This window comes from Ctenopharyngodon idella, chromosome 12, assembly GCF_019924925.1.
Source record: "Ctenopharyngodon idella isolate HZGC_01 chromosome 12, HZGC01, whole genome shotgun sequence".
In the NCBI taxonomy this organism is placed as follows: Eukaryota; Metazoa; Chordata; class Actinopteri; order Cypriniformes; family Xenocyprididae; genus Ctenopharyngodon; species Ctenopharyngodon idella.
Window position 1 is genome coordinate 30,851,201 of NC_067231.1, and position 20,728 is coordinate 30,871,928.

The 20,728-nt window shown below is 37.9% G+C and overlaps 1 protein-coding gene across 3 annotated transcripts in view; it reads left to right on the forward strand.

Moving 5' to 3' along the window:
• The window catches only part of rgs7b (regulator of G protein signaling 7b), a 32,924-nt gene extending 12,352 nt beyond the window's left edge, over positions 1-20,572 (forward strand). For 2 of the 3 annotated variants that reach the window (XM_051913660.1, XM_051913659.1), the window contains exons 3-16: positions 4,378-4,474; positions 9,338-9,388; positions 11,055-11,161; positions 11,755-11,806; positions 12,854-12,918; positions 13,109-13,185; positions 13,307-13,388; positions 13,672-13,746; positions 14,014-14,112; positions 14,752-14,813; positions 15,278-15,388; positions 15,463-15,588; positions 16,207-16,393; positions 17,001-17,513. In XM_051913660.1, the coding sequence (XP_051769620.1) occupies positions 4,378-4,474; positions 9,338-9,388; positions 11,055-11,161; positions 11,755-11,806; positions 12,854-12,918; positions 13,109-13,185; positions 13,307-13,388; positions 13,672-13,746; positions 14,014-14,112; positions 14,752-14,813; positions 15,278-15,388; positions 15,463-15,588; positions 16,207-16,393; positions 17,001-17,126 (1,317 nt within the window). In that variant the 3' untranslated portion in view covers positions 17,127-17,513. Of the gene's footprint in view, positions 1-4,377; positions 4,475-9,337; positions 9,389-11,054; positions 11,162-11,754; positions 11,807-12,853; positions 12,919-13,108; positions 13,186-13,306; positions 13,389-13,671; positions 13,747-14,013; positions 14,113-14,751; positions 14,814-15,277; positions 15,389-15,462; positions 15,589-16,206; positions 16,394-17,000; positions 17,514-18,418; positions 18,454-18,979 lie in introns of those variants that run through there. The other variant, XM_051913658.1, reaches the window with a different exon arrangement.
• Positions 20,573-20,728: the final 156 nt, after the last annotated feature.

The following is a 20,728-nucleotide window of genomic DNA, read 5'->3' on the forward strand; positions in this document are numbered from 1 at the left end:
ACTGGATGTTTTTTTTTTTTTTAAAACGAGACGTTCGTAGAACATTCAGAAATACCGTTTCATAACTTAGTGGGAACATTGGCAAAACATTCTTAGAACAAGTTTTTGTTAGTTGCGTGATATTATTTGCATTGCGCAGTGTTTTTCCTCTGCTGTCTGTAATTCATCAGTTGATCTCACAGTAACAGACTGTAGTTCACTGGACGTCCGGCTCGTTCTGTTAGTGTTCATCAGCCTCATTCTTAATTATACAGCTCCTGCGGGGAGACACACGGGAAGGCCACTGACACATGGGAAATCATGCTTTTTATGAACTTTGATAATAGAAAAAGTGAGAGTGAGTGTGAAAGAGAGAGAGAGAGTATGATATATATATGACACTTCCATAAACATGTCACCAGTTGAAAGGGATAGTTCACCCAAAAATGAAAATTATCCCATGATTTACGTTGCGTTTTGAAGCCAAAAATAATGCATCCATCCATAGAAAAGTAATACATGAGGGTTAGTAAATCATGGAATAATTTTCATTTTTGGGTGAACTATCCCTTTAAGTAATTTAACTTTAACTAACTAGTTGTTTATTAAGTTTTTCTACAGACTGTTTGAATCTTTTATATGATATATATGTGTGTGTGTGTGTGTGTGTACATGGGTATGATAGGTATTACAAGGAGAGGGTGACTAATGAGGACATTACTCCATGTCCCCATTTATGAAAGACTTATAAATCACAGAATGAGTTTTTGTGAGAAAGTAAAAATGTGCACAGTTTCCTGTGATGGGTAGGGTTAGAGGTAGTGTTGGTGTAGGGGGAGAGAAAATACAGTTTGTACAGTATAAAAACCATTACGCCTATGGAATGTGCCCACAATTCACAAAAACAAACGTGTGTGTGTGTGTGTGTGAGAGTGTGTGTGAGAGAGATATGTCCTCTTAGTTTATTGACACTGTTGCTATGGCAGCATGTGTGCGTCACTCTGACGGTCCATCTGTGTCTTTAACGAGCGTCTGCGCTCTGATTGGTCGAGGCACTTTTATCGCGCACAAGGGTTTGAGGGCGACACAGAGTAAGATCACACACATCTGTGACATTTACAGTAAATTTAGCAAATGTATATATAATCTTTTTTCACAGTACACATTGTTTCAAAGCAGCTTTACAGAAACCCTGATGTTGATGTTTATAATATCTTCATGCCTTATAGTCACATTACAGCTGGATGATAATATAGTTACAGTCTGAGACGATATAAACAAACAGTTGAGATTTGATGGCTGAATCTGGATGAAGTTGGGCGTACTTACAGATCAGTGTTCTGAAATGAGGAGGCACATTTTTTAATTTTTTATGAATCAATGTAAATTCATGTGCATTACTCTAACGTTGACACATCTTCCTTGTTAAATGAACATTACTTTACATCAAAAAAGAAAAAAGAAACCAAATACAATTCTATTTTGTAATTTTACATTAACAATGTATTGTAATAAATGTTCTATTTATCAAAACCAAGTCAATCTCATCAAGTTAAGCATTTCTACATTCATTCCAAAATAATAATAAAGGCAATAATAATTTAAATAATGTATTTTATTTGTGTATTGATGTCGTCTTAGGCTATTTTGGATCATCAGTCATGCTCCGTAAACACCGTCTGTCACAGACACGAAGATGTATTTTTAATTTCACCAAGCTGATTGCACTAAACCCCCCGCAGTCATCGTGTTTTCAGTCCATTTCAAGTTTGATTTTGACGTGACATAAAGCGGTGATATCTAACTGGGTGATCTGTTTACTTACTTTTCGATTAGTCTTCCCATTGACGGCATCATTTGTTCATTCAAACTGACACGCGGGTGGTGCACGTAAACAAGAGGCGGGATTTATCGCACAAACCAATCATATCCAATCATAACCAATTACATCCAATTATAGCGCGATGGAGTCATTGCCTCCTCTCACGTGACTTTCCCCCATTCATTCTCAATTACCCCCCACAAAACCCACCGCACACTTTTAGAAATTCTTTAGAAATACGAGTGACTTAAAGGGTTAGTTCACCCAAAAATGAAAATTCTGTCATTTATTACTCCCCCTCATGTCGTTCCACACCCGTAAGACCTTCGTTAATCTTCGGAACATAGATATTTTTGATGAAATCCGATGGCTCAGTGAGGCCTGCATAGCCAGCAATGACATTTCCTCTCTCAAGATCCATTAATGTACTAAAAACATATTTAAATCAGTTCATGTGAGTACAGTGGTTCAATATTAATATTGTAAAGCGATGAGAATATGTTTGGTGCGCCAAAAAAACAAAATAACGATTTATATAGTGACAGCCGATTTCAAAACACTGCTTCATGAAGCTTCGGAGTGTTATGAATCTTTTGTGTCGAATCATGATTCGGATCACGTGTCAAACCGCCAAACTGCTGAAATCACGTGACTTTGGCGCTCTGAATCATGATTCGACACAAAGATTCATAACGCTCCGAAGCTTCATGAAGCAGTGTTTTGAAATCGGCCATCACTATATAAGTCGTTATTTTGTTTTTTGTCGCACCAAAAATATTCTCGTGGCTTTATAATATTAATATTGAACCACTGTACTCACATGAACTGATTTAAATATGTTTTTAGTACATTAATGGATCTTGAGAGAGGAAATGTCATTGCTGGCGATGCAGGCCTCACTGAGCCATCGGATTTCATCAAAAATATCTCAATTTGCTTTCTGAAGATTAACGAAGGTCTTACGGGTGTGGAACGACATGAGGGTGAGGAATTAATGACATTATTTTCTTTTTTGGGTGAACTAACTCTTTAAGCTCTTTTTAATGTCATAATTTGTAATATTTGTGTTGTTTTATATGTAATATGGATTAATTTCTCATCCTATTTTTTTGAGGAGGCACTGCCTCCCTTGCCTCCTCGGAGGAAACGCCCCTCTTACATATACAGCTTTATATAAATATCTCAAATCAGTTCCTGTGTATTTTTTCTCATTGAATACTGTGATGCATTATCATCCCTGTAATTGTTTACGTTTACATTCATGCATCTGTCAGACGCTTTTATCCAAATTTAAACTTTATCCATTTCAAGGTATTTATTTTATATCAGTTCATGTATTCCCTCAGAATTCAACACATTCATTTAATTTGTGTTTTTTGCTTTTTAAACACATGCAACAACATACATTTTGCTATAAATCACCTGAATGACTGACAGTGTAAATGTGCTTCAGACGCTGGATTATTCCACACAGCGCTTGACTGAGATTCTTTCTGTCCGTCATCAGACTGTGTGATCATTTAATATCCCTGAGAAAACACTGTCGCTCTCAGCTTTCTTCAGCTTTATAAGACACTAGACTGACGTTTCTGTCTGTTTCTGGCGTAGATCAGCTGGACGCGAGTATCTGACCAGCGCAGTGAATCAGTCTGAAGTGTGATCTGTGTGTTTGTGCATCTCGAGCATCAAAAGACACACTCTGGGTTTGGCTGAAGTTCAGATGGAGATGAGAATCTCTGCTCAGGGTCGAAAGCGAGTGACATGAGCGAGTGAACTTGTTTTCTCCTCTCGGACGCTCTGACCGGCGCCGGTCTCTCTCTCTGAACACAGCCGTGAGCCTCATGATGAGTTCATTCATCTCAGTATTTCTCAGTATGTGAGATTACAGAAGTTTAGCTGTCAAAATGACATCATACATGCAGATTGGTCAAGCATTTGATTGGACAAAATTTGGGACACATTTCTGGATGAAAGATGATGTCCGTTTTCTCAGAAGAGCAAATGTTAAATTGGTAACACTTTACAGCAAGATTCCATTTGTTTCTTCAGTCACTTCTTGGCTCGAGTGTGAGTTTGTGTGAGAGAAAAACCAATCAAACGGCTCCGTCCGGCAGAGTGCCAGCCAATCAGAGAGTCACACCTGCTGCTGGCTTAACTCCGCCCCCCTGGAGTCTCTCAGCATCCCAAATGTCATTTTGTTTTGGAAGATTAAGAGGGATTTTCAGTCCCTGCGAGCGGCTGTGAGGTGTGAGAGTTTAAACAGCCAAACAAACCCCTAGAAAGCCCCGTCATCTTTGTGTTTGTTTGTGTTTATGAATATTAATGTGTCTGTACATCAGAATAACTCTGCTCTCAGATGACTGTTCATGGATGTATTTGTTTGCGCTGCTGTAGAGCAGGTTTAGAGTATGTGCTGTCAAGAGTGAAAGTAAATGTGAGTACAACACTGTTTAATCACACAGAAATTAAGCGTAATTACACAGAATAGAAGGCTAATTATGAAGCGTGTAATTACTGTGATTGTTCCAGACGTCAGGCTGTGAAGCTGATCTCTCTCGCTCTCTTCCCGCTCTCAGATGGAAGACATCATCGCCCGCATGCAGGACGAAAAGAACGGGATTCCCATCCGGACCGTCAAGAGCTTTTTGTCCAAGATTCCCAGTGTGTTTTCAGGTGTGTTCAGATGATCATTCCTTCATTAACCCATGCTCCAGAGCTTCATCTTACTTATACACAACTCCATTTCTTTTGTTTTTATTTATTAATATGTGTCTTTATCTATCTATCTATCTATCTATCTATTTATCTATAAATATATTGTTTATTTTTATTTATTTATATATTTATATTTATTATTTATGTTTGTGTGTGTCTGTAAATTATATATGTAATTTACAGATGCATATAAATAAATAAATAAATATTTATAAATAAATAAATAAAAATATACACATTTACATATACACATAATATTTATTTATATATTTATTTATTCATAAATATATATAATAAATAAATGTATACACACAGACATTTATATCCACATAAATAAATATATAGTATATACACGTCTATATTAGCATACATAAATAAATATTGATTTATAAATAAATAAAAATATACACATATTCATATACACACATAAATATTCATTTATTTGTTTTTTTCGTGTGTGTGTGTGTATGTGTGTGTATATATATATATATATATATATATATATATATATATATAAAATATACACACAAACATATTTGTATTCACATATACACAAATAAAATATACACATTTTTATTTACATATACAAACATAAATATTTATTCATTTATAAATACATACAGACATTTATATTCACATATAAAACATAATTATATAAGTAAATATATACAGTATATAATTAAATAAATATACCTATATACTCATTTATATTTACATACACATGAATAAATAACAATTTATGTGTGTATGTGTGTGTGTATATATATATATATATATATATATATATATATATAATTTATTTATTTATTTGTAAATATGAGTGTATATGTAAATATGATCCAGTGAATACTTTACAAATGAAAGTGTACTTCATCTCATTTTATTATTTTCTCTTTATATTTTATTTTTCTGTATGTCTTGATAAACACAAACTCATTCCTAACAGTAAATGTAAAATTATAAAACGGATGTTATATGAACTGTTGCTGTGATATGAATCAAGTCTGCGGCTCATGAGAAACTCCTCGCGCTCTGAATCTTTGATGGTTCATGAATAAATGAGACTTTGACAGTGACAGAAACCTTTTTATAGTCCTCGAGTCTCGCGGTTTGAGCTGTTTGCAGAGATTCCCGAGGAGACGCGCGAACGCTAATGAGGAAACCGTCCCACAGTCCAAACACCGATCCCAGAATACCCGAGGACTGACAGGAGCTGCTCAGATGAGGACAAACAGAGACCGGAGCCATCAAACAATGCCGCGGGCTTTGAAGAGAGGTCACGGCTGGACGCTAGCATGAGCAAAGAGAGACAGATCTGTCAGACGTCTGCTTGAAAGAGACGTGCTCGATAGAGCTGCCGGTCCTGCGGCCTCCAAACATGTTTTGGCATTTACATTGAGCCTTGAGAGAGATATTTAAAGGAATCGTTCCCGCCAAAATCAGAATGCTGTCATTATTTACTCACTCGCAGCTCTTTTACATGACCAGAGCTACAAAAACACTAAAGTGCTCCAGTCGTTTTTTCTCATTACTAACCTAAAGTTTTCATTTTGGGAATTTGCACAGTTCATCCCGCAGAGAGTCTGCGCTCAGGGTGTGTTTGCATTCACATTAATGCGTTTACATTTACACTTTTATCCAAAGCGACTTACACTGAGTTTAAGGTGCATCAATTCATCAGTTCTTGTTTCTCTGAGAATCAGCCAGCTGTGATTGAAGTCGAACAGCCCACAGGCTTTATTTTATTAATGCATTAATTAGGACCCACAGATCTGATGCATCATGGGAGAGCAGCACTGAGGAGATGATGATGATGATGAAAAGCCCCAGAAAGTTCAGTGTGAGACGGAGGAGCAGTTCAGATCCTCCTCTGCTGTTCCTGCCGTTATGTAATCGAGTGTCTTACATAAGCATCTTCAATAAACGACATCTGAAATGTAGAAACCGCAGCCGAAACACTTCAAACACTTGTGGTATTCTGGGATGTAGAGGACAGAGGAACAGAGGAACACTTGAAGTACACTGTGTAGTGCACTCACTCGTTCACTCGTTCACTCGTTCACTCTGTTTGTAAACAGATGTGTTTCTGAAACATCTTAAAGGATTAGTTCACTTCAGAATGAAAATATCCTGATAATTTACTCATCTCCATGTCATCCAAGATGTTCATGTCTTTCTTTCTTCAGTGGAAAAGAAATGAAGGTAAACATTCCAGGATTTTTCTCCATATAGTGGACTTCACTGGGGTTCAACGGGTTGAAGGTCCAAATGTCAGTTTCAGTGCAGCTTCAAAGAGCTCTACACGATCCCAGACGAGGAATAAGAGTCTTATCTAGAGAAACCATCGGACATTTTCTAAAAAAAATAAAAAAATATTATATACTTTTTAACCACAAATGCTCGTCTTGCACTGCTCTGTGATGCTCCACGCATTACGTAATCATGTTGGAAAGGTCACGCGTGACGTAGGCAGAAGTACCGCGGTAGGGCGAAAAACTCCATCTCATTTTCTCCTCCAACTTCAAAATCGTCCGACATCGTTGTTTTACCTTTTTTTTTGTAAAGGGTGTTTGACTTAATCTTTGATGTTCGCTTTGTAAACACTGGATCGGTACTTCTGCATACGTCACGCATGACTTTTCCAATGTGATTACGTAATGCGTGTCAAACTAATTCTTTAAGAGTTACAGACAACAACACACACACACACACACACACACACACACACACACACACACACGGCTACAGGAGCAGTAATATGTTGTGCTGTCAACACAGAAATCAATCAAAGCGCCTCTCAGTGTGACATTGGCCTTAACTATAGTGAAATCTGTGATGCTTTGTGTCCAAACACACACATTCACACTAAATCCTCCAAAGACTCTGCAAATCCACAAAAAGAACAACAAAGACACACAATAATTAGCACAAATGAGAATGGCGGAAGAGCGAGAGAATCAGAAGTAGGGCGAGTGTTTGAGTGAGTGAGATCCATATGGACCCGCTGCTCTGAGACAGACAGTGATAATTAAAAGAGTATAAATTTAGCTGCTGGGAACAGCTGGTGTTGCTGCTCATGTGTGTGAGAAACTGAAAGACACACACTCCAGGTTTTAAGGCCAGAAACAAACACAAGTACACAATCGCAGAATATTCGCTCGTCCTGTTGAACCGCGCGTACTCAACATGCCTTCTTGTGTTACTGCGAGTTTCCTTCAGACGTCTGTGACATTAAACTTTTTGTTTGAGTCACATTAAAGTCCTCCTTCTCTTCTTTTCTGCATTTTTCTAGTTTCTCCAGTATCTGGTTTATGCTTCAACTCTTTCATTGTGTTTTATGAATATTGAGAAATTGCTCTTTTGTAAGTCACTTCAGATAAAAACATCTGTTGTTCATCTGCTGTAATGATGTTTGTTTTCAATGTTTTTTTAATTTACAGAAACTTGTCCAGAGATTAAAATTAAGAACTAAATAATAAAAATAAAAATAATTATGTTAAGTTGTACGAGCTGCTCTTTGCATGACTTCAGTTTTATTTTGATATACACTGATGTTCAACATTTTACAATCACAATTTTTTTTAAGGAAATGAATACTTTTATTCAGCAAGGACACATTAAATTGATCAGAAGATACAATGTGACAAAACATTCTGTTTCAAATAAATGCTGTTAACTTTCTATTCCTCAGAGAATCCGGAAAAATAAAATGTATGATGGTTTCCACAAAAATATGAAGCAGCACAACTTAAAATGACAAAATCATTAGAATGAAAAGCCAAAATTATAGCAATAATAAGTCAAAATTATGACAATTAGTTAAAATTATAACTTAAAGTCATAAGTATGACATAAAAAGACAATTAAGTTGAAACTAATTTAATGGTTGAAATTATGACTTGAAAAGTTGAAATTATGACATAATTAGTTGGAATTATGATTTAAGTCATAATTATGACATAAAAAAAACAAAATTATGATGTAATAATTTCAACTGGTCATAATTATGATTTACCAAAGCCAGATTTTTTCTTATTTTTCTTGTCACTTCCATTGATAAAAACTCTGAATTGCGAGAAAAAGTCTCATAATTGTGTGACAGAAACTCACAATCGCTAGAAAAAAAGTCAGAATTTCAAGTTTATATCCTTTAATTCTGACTTTTTCTTCTCAGCATTGTGAGATAAAAAATGACAATTACTTTTTTATTTTTAATTCCGTGGCGGAAACATTCACAATAAGATCAGGAACAGGAATTAAAGTAATTTGAGTCCGTTTGGACCTGAATCGTCTCTCAGTCGAGATCTTGTTCTACTTTCTCCAGCCGAGAGACGGTGAAGCCGATCTTGATCTGTGTCCTTCAGAGGACGTTATCAGGACACGCTCTCTGTCCGAATCACTGTTTCAATTAAAAACAGGATGCTCTTATTTCTGCCGTCCCTGAAGACGCTCTTTCAGACACACACGTCTCTCGGGTGTTTTTCTACAAGCCTCTGCAAGACACAAAATCTCCCCAAACTCACTGGGTTTAACAAGCCCTCGCACCGGCTGCCCCCAAAACCTACTTTCCACAAACATCGGCTCGTGCTTCCCGTACGGCTGCGCCTGTTCCCGAGATAATGAGGCATCATTACCTGAATGATTTGTGTCCTGAAACAAACACGAAGGTCAGAGCTGCAGCTTCAGGCCTGTCGTTTAACACCCACTCCAGGAGGATGAACGAATGCAGTTAGTTCAGATAAAAAGCATATAAATGTAAATGTATCTGAATAAATTCACTGTTTCATGGACTCTCTGTGTGTCATCTCTTCTGTTTTTCAGGCTCTGATATTGTCCAATGGATGCAGAAGAACCTGAACATTGAAGATCAAGGTACAGTAAGACTTCTGAAATACGAGCTCACGAGAGCAAACCGATCAGCTGGTGTCACACAAACCCTTTTACCGTGTTAAACTCATTAGGCTGGCAGATTGTTCAGAGCGTTTGTCGTTATTCAATTAGGCCGCGGGTTGCCGAAGGTGACGGCAGTAAATAAACGGCTCAAGGAGGAAATCAAACGCTGGCATTTACATCCACCGAGCTGCATTGATTTCAGCTTGATTTGTTTTTAGCCTGACGTGACCTTCATGAAATCAGCCTCTGTTTTACATCCAGAGGACACAAATGACCAGCTGACGCGTGTGACGCCTCTCACGTTCAGGTTCAGCTCAGATTCTGCTTCATTGTGAGTGCAGTATGGGAATGTCAGCAGGTGTTTCTCTGTCTCTTCTGTCTCTGACCTCGTGGAGAAGCAGGTGTGCTGGTTTCTGCCGGTTGTGTTGCTCTGAGAGATCTTCACGTCTTCAAGAGAGCGCTGAATTACACTTCACAAGAGACTCGAGTAGATAAAAACCTGCGAGACACTGGATCAGTGGATCCTAACACCCTTAAACAAAACAAGCATTAAAATAAGCTAAAACAATTACAAAAATTGATATGGATATATAAATATATTTTTAAAAATTGTTTTGATTTTTCATTAAAATACATTTATTTTATATATATTTTCAAGATATTCAACCCTCAACCCTGTTTTTTTTTTTTTGTTTTTTTTGTTTTTTTTGTCTTTGAAGAACCAGTATTCTCACAGGCTTGGAAAATAAAATATATTTTTTATATATATATATAATAAAAGTGTGATTTCTAGACCTGAAAAAGTCATGCACATTAATAAAATATTAATGGCATAGGCATTTTATAATGAACGTATTTTACTAGTTATGCCAAGCTCTAAAATATTTAATCAGGTAGAAATTGTGAGTAAAAATATTTTTAAAAAATCTTAAAATCTGTAAATGTGATGTAAATTCATTGGTTAAAGAGAGCAGGATCCTTATTCAGATCTTAAAACTTCTGGAATTGAATTATTTTAATTTTAACTATTTTAGTTACCTTTTAAAAACACAACCAGAGCTAGCTGAATATTTTAGTGAAGTTTGAGAACTGCTGATCTAGAGCCTGACAGACGGGGAATGTAGTAATAAGGAATAATTCATCCAAAAATGAATATTCTGTTTATTATTACACAGTCTGTGATTTCAAACTCTTTCTGTGGAACACGAGGAGATTGTTTTTCACACAGAGCGTTCAGAAGTTGTTGTCTGTTTTCTGCTAAATGTCTTTTTTGTGTTCGTCTGTGTTTGGAAGGACATGAGGGAGAGGATATGATGCACTTTTATTTTCGGGTGAACTTTAATTTATTTGTATTGTTGAGCTGAGCAGCTTTATTTACTCGAACAGAGTTTGTTTATTGCTCTGAAATCTGTAACGACTCCAGACGGAACAATCCCTGAGACGAGACGGTTGAAGGACAACAGCAGATTCATCTGAAACATCTCAAGTGTCTCTAGTTAAAATGAAGAAGCTCGTCCCACACAGACCTTTCATCTCTGAGAGAGAGACGGATCAAAGAGCTGCTCAGTTAAATACTGTGTGTGTGTGTGTGTGTGTGTGTGTGTGTGTGTGTGTGTGTGTGTGTGTGTGTGTGTGTGTGTTGCAGTGGAGGCTCTTCATCTGGGGACGCTGATGGCCGCTCACGGTTATTTCTTCCCCATATCAGACCATGTCCTCATGCTGAAGGACGACGGAACCTTCTACCGGTTTCAGGTGAGACTCTGACATTCTCTCACGTGATTGGCCGAGAACCTCGTGACCATCTGAAGTTCAGAACCGTCGATCTGTTCATGATATGGATCATTTTGTTACAGTGTTTTTACTATCTGTCATGTTGATGAATATGTATCAGAATATGAACATGATGAAACATGATGTCTTTCAAATTATGATGGAAATTCATATTCATGATGATATTCATACTCTGATATTCATATTCATGATGTTGTTCATATTCTGATATTCATATTCATATTTTGATACATATATTCATGACATAATTCATATTTTGATTCATATTCATGATGTCATTCTTTTTCTGATACATATTCATATTAATGATGTCATTGATATTGTCTATATGCTCAACGGGAATGAGCAGGTTTGGTTATTCCAGTGATTCCAGTGAGGTGAATCCTAATTCTACACGTACAGATTCTAGAGGATTCTGTGCTTCACACGTTGTTCAGCAGGTGAAACTAGATGTGGTCAGATGTTCAGCTAGACTGTATATTCAGGACAATCATGTGAGTAAGAGATCTGAAATGATGACAGTTGATGAGTGCTCCTGTTTCTGTTGACCTCAGACTCCATACTTCTGGCCATCAAACTGCTGGGAGCCAGAAAACACTGACTATGGTAAGAACACACACACACACACACACACACACACACACACACACACACCTCCTCTGATGGACCTGTGTGATCTCACACACACACACACACACACACACACACACACACACACACACACACACACCTCTGATGGAACTGTGTGATCACACACACACACACACACACACCTCTGATGGAACTGTGTGATCACACACACACACACACACCTCTGATGGACCTGTGTGATCACACACACACACACACACACACACACACCTCTGATGGAACTGTGTGATCACACACACACACACACACACCTCTGATGGACCTGTGTGATCACACACCTCTGATGGACCTGTGTGATCTCCGCTGCTGTTCTTGAGCGCTGGTGTCCTGAAACATGAGAAAGTGTCGGACCACATCAGAACAATCGATCAACAAACTGTGCATGATGTTCGTCTCAGTGAGACAGAGAGATGTCACACACACTCCAGCTTTTAATTACACTGTCCGTTAATGACATCTAATTAATTACATGACATGATAGTTCATTAATCAAATGAAAAGCCCCCAAATAAAGATAATCCAAAGATATGTACAGTATATATTTCCTTCACTTTTTAAGATTTTATTAATTTCCATGACTTTTCCAGGTCTAGAAATCGCAGTCATATATCCAGGTTTTCCAAGACTGAGAATCCTTGTTGTTAAATGTTGCAGGAATGAATTAAAAAAAGAAAAACGTTCTTTTTTAGTCTTATTTTAATCATTGAAGTCATTTAGCAGCCTCTTTGGAAGTGTGCTGATGCCCCCTAGTGACCCCTGGTTGAGAACCACTGCTATAAATCACGTTTATGTGTCTGAATATATATATATAATATTACTAATGTAAAGCTCATTTACTATCCTGCTTGAATGTGAACGTTATATCAAAACAAACACAGACCAACACATGCAGATAAAGCGTCTGTTCAGTGCGGTGCTGCGAGAGCGTGTCATGTTTACACTGCAGACGTATGAAGACAGACACTGTCTCATCACATGATCTCTCTCTCTCTCTCTCTGCAGCCGTGTACCTCTGTAAACGAACCATGCAAAATAAAGCTCGTCTGGAGTTGGCCGATTATGAAGCTGTAAGCGTCTCTCTTATCTGTTTATATGGATTAATGAAAATCCCACTTAACATTTTTAATGTTCTCACCCATCTCACTGTCGATAAACAGGATTTATGGAATAAAGCATCAAACGCATTGGCAGATATTGTATTTTGCTGACTGTGTGTGTGTGTGTGTGTGTGTGTGTGTGTGTGTGTGTTTCCCGCAGGAGAGTTTGGCGAGACTACAGAGAGCTTTTGCACGGAAATGGGAGTTTATATTTATGCAAGCTGAAGCACAAGCAAAGTAAGTGGTCAGATCTCAGGTCAGTCATGATTAACTCAGACGTCCAGTGTGTGTTTAACCTCTAACAACATCAGGACACTCAAATCAGTGTGTGTGTGTTTGTGTTTCTCTCTCCTGTCAGAGTGGACAAGAAGCGGGACAAGATTGAGCGGAAGATCCTGGACAGTCAGGAGCGGGCCTTCTGGGACGTTCACAGACCGGTGGTGAGATCAAAAATGAAGCGCGTTTGTCTGTAGATAAAAGTATTACAGGATTCAGCACAGAAAGATCAGTACCATAAACATCCCTGTTTGTCTGATTTACAAACTCTCACTCCACAGTGACGGTGATTCAGTTCTGCATGATCTCTGAAGAGTCTAAATGATGAATGAAATTATAATATCATCATTTGATATTCACATATCTTCATTGCTGTTACACACCTCAGTATGACAAACTCAAACCTTAATGATTTAAGAGTCTTTAAACGGTCTAAAACTCTTGCAGCCTGGCTGTGTGAACACAACTGAAGCCGACATAAAGAAATCCTCCCGGATGAAGCAGCCGCACAAAACACGGAAGGTAAAAACACACACACACACACACACACACACACACATTAACAGCATGTATAAGTCTCGTCGACTCAACACTTTTATTCTGGCCAGAAAGAGATCATCTGACTTGTATAAAAAGTGACACAGTGTACTGTAAGTTTTGTTGCAGGTAAATGTGAACAGATGACGCCACACTCATGTTCCCTCAGTAACACAGTCTGTCTCTGTCAAATATTGGTGCATAAACGCTTGTACTGACAATAAAGAAGAAACTGTTTGTATGTTTCTGCAGTCAGTGTACGGCTTACAGAACGACATCCGCAGCCACAGTCCGACTCACACGGCCACACCGGAGGTCAAAGAGCCCACAGAGGACGAGCTGCGGAACCAGGTGACACACACACACACACACACACACTCACTCACACACTCTCTCTCACACACACACACACGTCAGCTGTTTCCATCCACCAGTTTTTATGCAAAACTTAGTAGCCTTTGAATGTCATATATTATATTTTCTAAGGAGAAACTGTTTTTCTTCTCAGCCAATCCTGTTATTTTCTCCAGAAGTCACTTGAGAAATTGCATGAAAGTTCTGTATGACTGTAGTATGAACGCATGCGATATATATTAAACATAAATCTCCTCACCACACGAGAGCGTCTGAGAAACCAGAGCGATACGGGCGAGTGACTTATTTATGAGAACACACTTTATAGTTAATTCTGACTAAAATTAGCCCGTCTTCACATTAAATCTTCATGACACAGTTTTAATGAGCAGCACATGATGAGCAGAAGAAGAGTGTGTTCATTAACACACACACACACACACATTATGAATGCAGGCTGCTGTCTCGTCAAGTTTACTCGTGTTTATATTTTTGTTCATGTGTTTTTTGATTCCACACCGATCTTTTGAGCGTTCGAATCATCTCAGACATTCATTTTGATCCATCGGTTATAGAACTGTGACTGTAATTAAAAACAAAAAAACACATAATCTGCGGTCATCTGTTCTCTTTCAGATACAATACTGGCAGACGCAGATAGACAGACATCGGTTAAAAATGTCCAAAGTTGCAGAGAGGTGAGCTGACTCGTTAAAATTACTCGTTATAAACTACACTTTTTGAAAGAAGTTTTGATAAAAGTCTCTTCTGTTCATTTATTTGATCAAAAATACAGTAAAAATAGTGAAATATTATTCCAGTGTAAATCAGCTGTTTTCTATGTGAATATATAGTAAAGTGTAATTTATTCCTGTGATCAAAGCTGAATTTTCAGCATCATTACTCCAGTCTTCAGTGTCACATGATCCTTCAGAAATCATTCTAATATGATGATTATCAATGTTTAAAACAGTTCATATTTTAGTGGAAACTGTGATTCGCTTTATTTTTCAGGATTCTTTTATGAACAGAAGGTTCAAAAGAACAGCATTTATTTGAAACAGAATCTTTTGTAACATTATAAATGTCTTTACTGTCACTTTTGATCAATTTAATGCAGATTATTACTATTATTAATGATCATTAATGTGTCTGTCTGTAGTTTGTTGAGTTACTCAGAACAGTATATGGAGTACGATCCGTTCTTCACGTCACCAGAACCGTCGAACCCCTGGATCACTGATGACATCACTTCCTGGGAGCTGGAGGCCAGGTGTGTGTGTCACTCGCTGATCCTCTCCGTAAGTGTTTGACAGGAGAATAACGTCCTGTGTCTCTGTCTCTCAGTAAGGAGCCCGGACAGCAGCGGGTGAAGCGCTGGGGATTCGGATTCAATGAGGTTTTGAAGGATCCGGTCGGGAGAGAACAGTTCCTGAAGTTCCTGGAGTCCGAGTTCAGCTCAGAGAACCTGAGGTATGAAACCAGCTGACAGGGAACGTTCTGGCAAGGTTCTCTTAACGTTGTGAACAAACGTTCTTCCAGTAACGTTAATAGAATGTTATCTGGTCTTTAATAATGTTCTCAAAACGTTATCATTTATACATCATTCATGGAACGTGTTTTTTTCCTGAAACATTTTAGTTGGACATTTAACGTTTTTTAAATGTTACTATTTGTTTCAGAAAATTCAGAGAACATTCAGAAGTAATGTTTAAGAACTTATGAAATGAAATGTTTAAAAACGTTTTAAAACATTTAATGTTTTGAATGTTTTCATAGCTTAGTGGAAACAAAACAGATGATTATTAACATGAGTTTGAGGAGTGAAACTCTGCAGCGCCATCTGCTGGTGCTCAACACACATGATCATTAAATACTGCTGAAGTCAGATTTATTTATATGCCTCTTTTCACAGTGCAGCTTTACCATATCAACAATCAAGCAGTTGAGATTTGCTCATATTGTTTTTCATGAGTGTACTGTATGTGTGCAGGTGAAGTCGGATGTGCTCTATATACTCAAGCGGGTAATAATTTTCCAGTAGTGTGTTATCGCTATAGGGTCAGGTGTTTGATGGTTTTGTCTGCGCAGGTTTTGGCTGTCGGTTCAGGAGCTGAAGAAGCGTCCCATCCGTGAGGTTCCCAGCAGGGTGCAGGAGATCTGGGAGGAGTTTCTCGCCCCTGGAGCTCCGAGTGCCATCAACGTCGACTCCAAGAGCTACGACAAAACCACGCAGAACGTCAAAGATCCCGGCCGATACGCTTTCGAAGACGCTCAGGTCTGTGTGCTGAAAATCCCTTGCCTAATTTGGTAAAATGATCCACCTTTTAAATTGATGTAAATCTCTATTATCACCAAATGTTGTATTCAATCTGTGTATCAACTTGTTTTCTTTCAGTTAGCACAGATTTTGTGTTTGTTTGTGGCTCGCTGATCTGATGTACCTCAGTTTTTAAGTTCACTGAAGCTAATTAACCTCAAAAAAACTGAGGAGCATGATCTCAGATCAGTGAGGCGTACGATCAGTCAGCTCCACAAACAAACACAAAACCTGTGCTAACTGAAAGAAAACAAGCTGATGAAAAGATTAAATCCGATATTTGGCGATATCAGCATGATGAGAGATTTACAAGCAGTTCTGTGTAGGCGGGTCATTTTTGACCCATAACACCAAAATTGTAACAAGATCGGGAAAAACATAAAAATTATCACCTTTTTTTGAGAAGTATTTATATTCTGTGTGAGTGAAGTCAGTAAGTTTTAGTCCAGTGTGATAACATCAACTAGCATTTTTGGGAAAAAGAAAATCCTCTCCGGGTTCCATCAACACGAGGATTTCATCATCATCATCATGTGATTGAAGCGGCTTGTGTTTCTTCCGTCAGGAGCACATCTATAAGCTCATGAAGAGCGACTCCTACAGCCGGTTCATCAGATCCAGTGCCTACCAGGAGCTGCTGCAGGCCAAGAAAAAGGTAAAGCCCTTGAAACGACTGGAAACCGCCATCTGACCGCCTGAAACACACACTGCATGCTGGAAGAGTCAGCCTGATATTATCAGCACTTTGACTAGCTGCTGGTTTGGGTGAAGTTAGCAGGTTGAAAGAGACACTTAACACACCATTAATAACATCATAAACTGCTCATTTGAAAAGCCTCTTCTTTCTCTAAAGTTTGACTGGAAATACTTTTACACCTTTAGTATTTTTAAAGGTAACACGTTACAATAAGGTTTCATTAAGTAACGCTAACTAACGGGACCTTATTGTAAAGTGTTTTTACCTAAAAAAGTCTCTCTCAGTGCCATGTCATGATGTCATCATTCTGCGGTTTGTTTCTCTTGTTTTCTGCTGTATGTCTTTGGGTTATTTCTATTAAAAACACCTTGTTTTCCGTCACATGTCCGGTTCTGCTGTTTTCTTGCGTGTCTCTTTTGTCTCGCATGTGCTTCTCTTTGTGTTCTTCTGTTCTGTCCATTTTGTTTTGAAGTGATGAAACAGGAAGTGCTGAGGCTGATTTTCTGGTCATGTGGTAAGTGTGGCAGACAAACGCTGGATCAGTATCTTCAGTGTTGTTACCTTTCGACAGTCACATGAGTCTGTATAATGTAATGTGTTCATGAGCGCAGATGTTCACCGCCGGTTTGGAATAATTCTGATTTTTTTTGTGTGTTTTTGAAAGAAGTCTGAAGGTGATTTCTGAAGGATCATGTGACACTGAAGTCTGGAGTAATGATGCTGAAAATTCAAGGAATAAATTACATTTTACATTATATTCACATAGAAAACAGCTGTTTTAAATAGTAACATATCAACATATCAGAAACATTTATAAATCTTAATTATTCCAAACGTTTGACTGTTTGTGTAGACATGCTGTGAATCACCACAGAAAATAATTTGATCTAGTCCCAGTGTTAATAGATCTATTCTTATATACAGAAATTGTCGTCTAATATATTTATTTGTGCAGTTTTTACTAATGTCCACCTCATTCAGATGAAGTCTGTGTTCAGTTCTGCAGAGATTACCAGATCAGCATTAGCGTTAAGGTAATGACCTTCAGCGCCACCTCTCTGGAGCTCAAGGGTGGAGCTTAGGTTAGGTTTAGGTTTGAGGGTGGAGAGACAGGGTTATGAGTTCGGATGTGGTTGAGGGAAGCAGCTCCACCCATCATGCCACAGTAGGTCGAGAGAGGGGGAGCTGGAGTGAGTGACCTCTCTTAGCATTAGTGCGTCGAGCAGATGCTTCCCAATCCGTTTCTGAGTCTCTTTCATCTCTACTCTTTCTCTTTTCCTTCACAGAAAAGCAAGAATCTTTTCTAGGATCTGAATCCCAGGTGAGACTTTAAATTTGCATTCTTTGAAACATTACTCTGTGGATATTGAACTGAATTATGAGAATAGAGCAGAAAATCATGATGTTAATATTTATATCTTAATATCTCCATGCCTTAGAGCTGGATGATAATATAGTTTCATTCTGAGACGATATAAACAAACAGTTGAGATTTGCTGATGATGAATCATTTGTTTCTGAATCATCAGTGATTCGGAGCGTGTATCAAAGTCACGTGATTTCAGTAAACGAGGCTTCATTACGTCATAATTGTTTTGAAACGCTGGAGGCGATCTCTGTGAACAGCTTTAAATGACACTTTTGTATAATATAATGAAAGTTTTAGTTAAAGGGGTCAAGACAGGGATTTATTTATTGTTTTAATGTTTCTGTTCAGTTATTATATTAATATTATATTGATAATTGATTTCATTGATTTGACTCAAATCTCCAGCTGTTTTTCTCAGTAGTTTTGTTTTTGTAGCTCTGTTGCTGGTGTTTGACGTCTGTTCATGTGTTTCTCTCAGCTGTCACCGAACGAGGCGCTTGTATAATCACGCTGACGTCACGTCACGCTTCTGCTGGGGAATTATGGGAGCAGCTCATCTGTACATTACTGTATCTACGGCTCATCATCATAAACACGGAGCATGTCCCGGAGCGCAGGACCTTTTCCTTCCAGCTTTGTTTCATTCCCTCCATCATGTGAGACTTTTTCAAGGACTTGAAGCCTTTCAGAAAAGCCATTTATCATCAGTGAACCCGAGAGTATCAAAGCAAACACAAACTCACATTCTTTCATTGTATGAAAGCGCGTTTATTATAGTTGATTTGTCTTTTGTCCTCTGGAGCGAGCGCTTTCATGCCATCTGATCCCTTACATTTATTTTTATACTATGTTCATTTGTTTTCTGTACGGTTTGTTTTGTAAATGTGTGTACAGATCCTGGAGAATGTTTATGATGGAGCAGAAGAGCTGATGATGATGTTCATCTTCCTCCTGCAGGAGTGAAAAACAGTCACTGCCGTTTGTTACAGATGAATGTGTTTGTTGAATGATGATGTATGGATGGTCACATGTTCAAGATGTACAGTGTAGATTTGAATGGATGGTAATAATAAAGTTTGGACTAATTTAACAACCATAACTGACCATATAAACATTACCATCCATATGTTAAAGGGGCTATATGTAGAATTCAGAAACCCTTGTTATTAGCGACGCCGGTGGCCGTTAAATGAATTGCAGCCAGCAACTTCCTGCTCGCTTAGAAGTAAAAAGACGTTGGAAATACCTTAATTCGCAGCGATATACTGTTAACGAACATCTCGACGCCTCCGCGCTGCTGAGAGCGATGGATATGTATGTAAATATGTATTAAATGAATATGTATTAAATATGTAAATATGTGCTGCGTGCTTTCCTCTCAACAACAAAAATGACAAAGCGTCTGATGGTAGTGATGTGGATGTTTGCAGCAGCTCTGCGATGTCGACAGATGAGGTAATTATGATAGTGTGATATAAAGTATATTTAAGACTATAGTTTGAAATGAATCCCTTTTGTTTGCATGACACAGTGACATTACAGTACAGAATGGCTCTTTCGGCATTATCATGAAAATAAGTATTAATTTCAGGTGTCATCGAACGCGTGGCTCTCGGGAGCGCGCGTAACCGTTACATCCTTTTAATTTTCCCGGTAAAAACGTCCCCGAGTCCTTCATATAAAAATCAGGCTATACAGGCTTTAAATGACAACCTAGGAAGTCGGAGATGGTCTCGTTTTTTTAAGTTTCATTACAAGCTGTTCACACATAGGCAATAAAATTTCGATTCATGAAAATTCTTACATATAGCCACTTTAATGTAATTCATGATATGTGAATAACACGCTGATGGTGATGATGTGATGAAGGTTTGGCGTATGAAAGCGCTTTCGTCATACAGTATTTCAGTTCAGTTTTATTTCTTCTGTTTGGCTTTTGAGGAAAATTACTGAGATCCAAAGATTATCAGCGGAGAGAATGAAAACTGTCGGTTGTTGCATTTACAATATAGATTCTATGACTCTGTACATAATTCCACAATTAAACAAATAAAGGGACTCGAGAGATGTTTCCAGTGTCTCAGTCGAATCATTATTAAACATTAGTGTTGAATTTATGATTAGCTGTCATTCATTCTCGCGAGAAAAGACACTTTATAAGGGCAAGTAGGTGAAAGAATAGTATGTATTCATGTATCTGAATCCTTAGTATTCATAAAACAGTAGG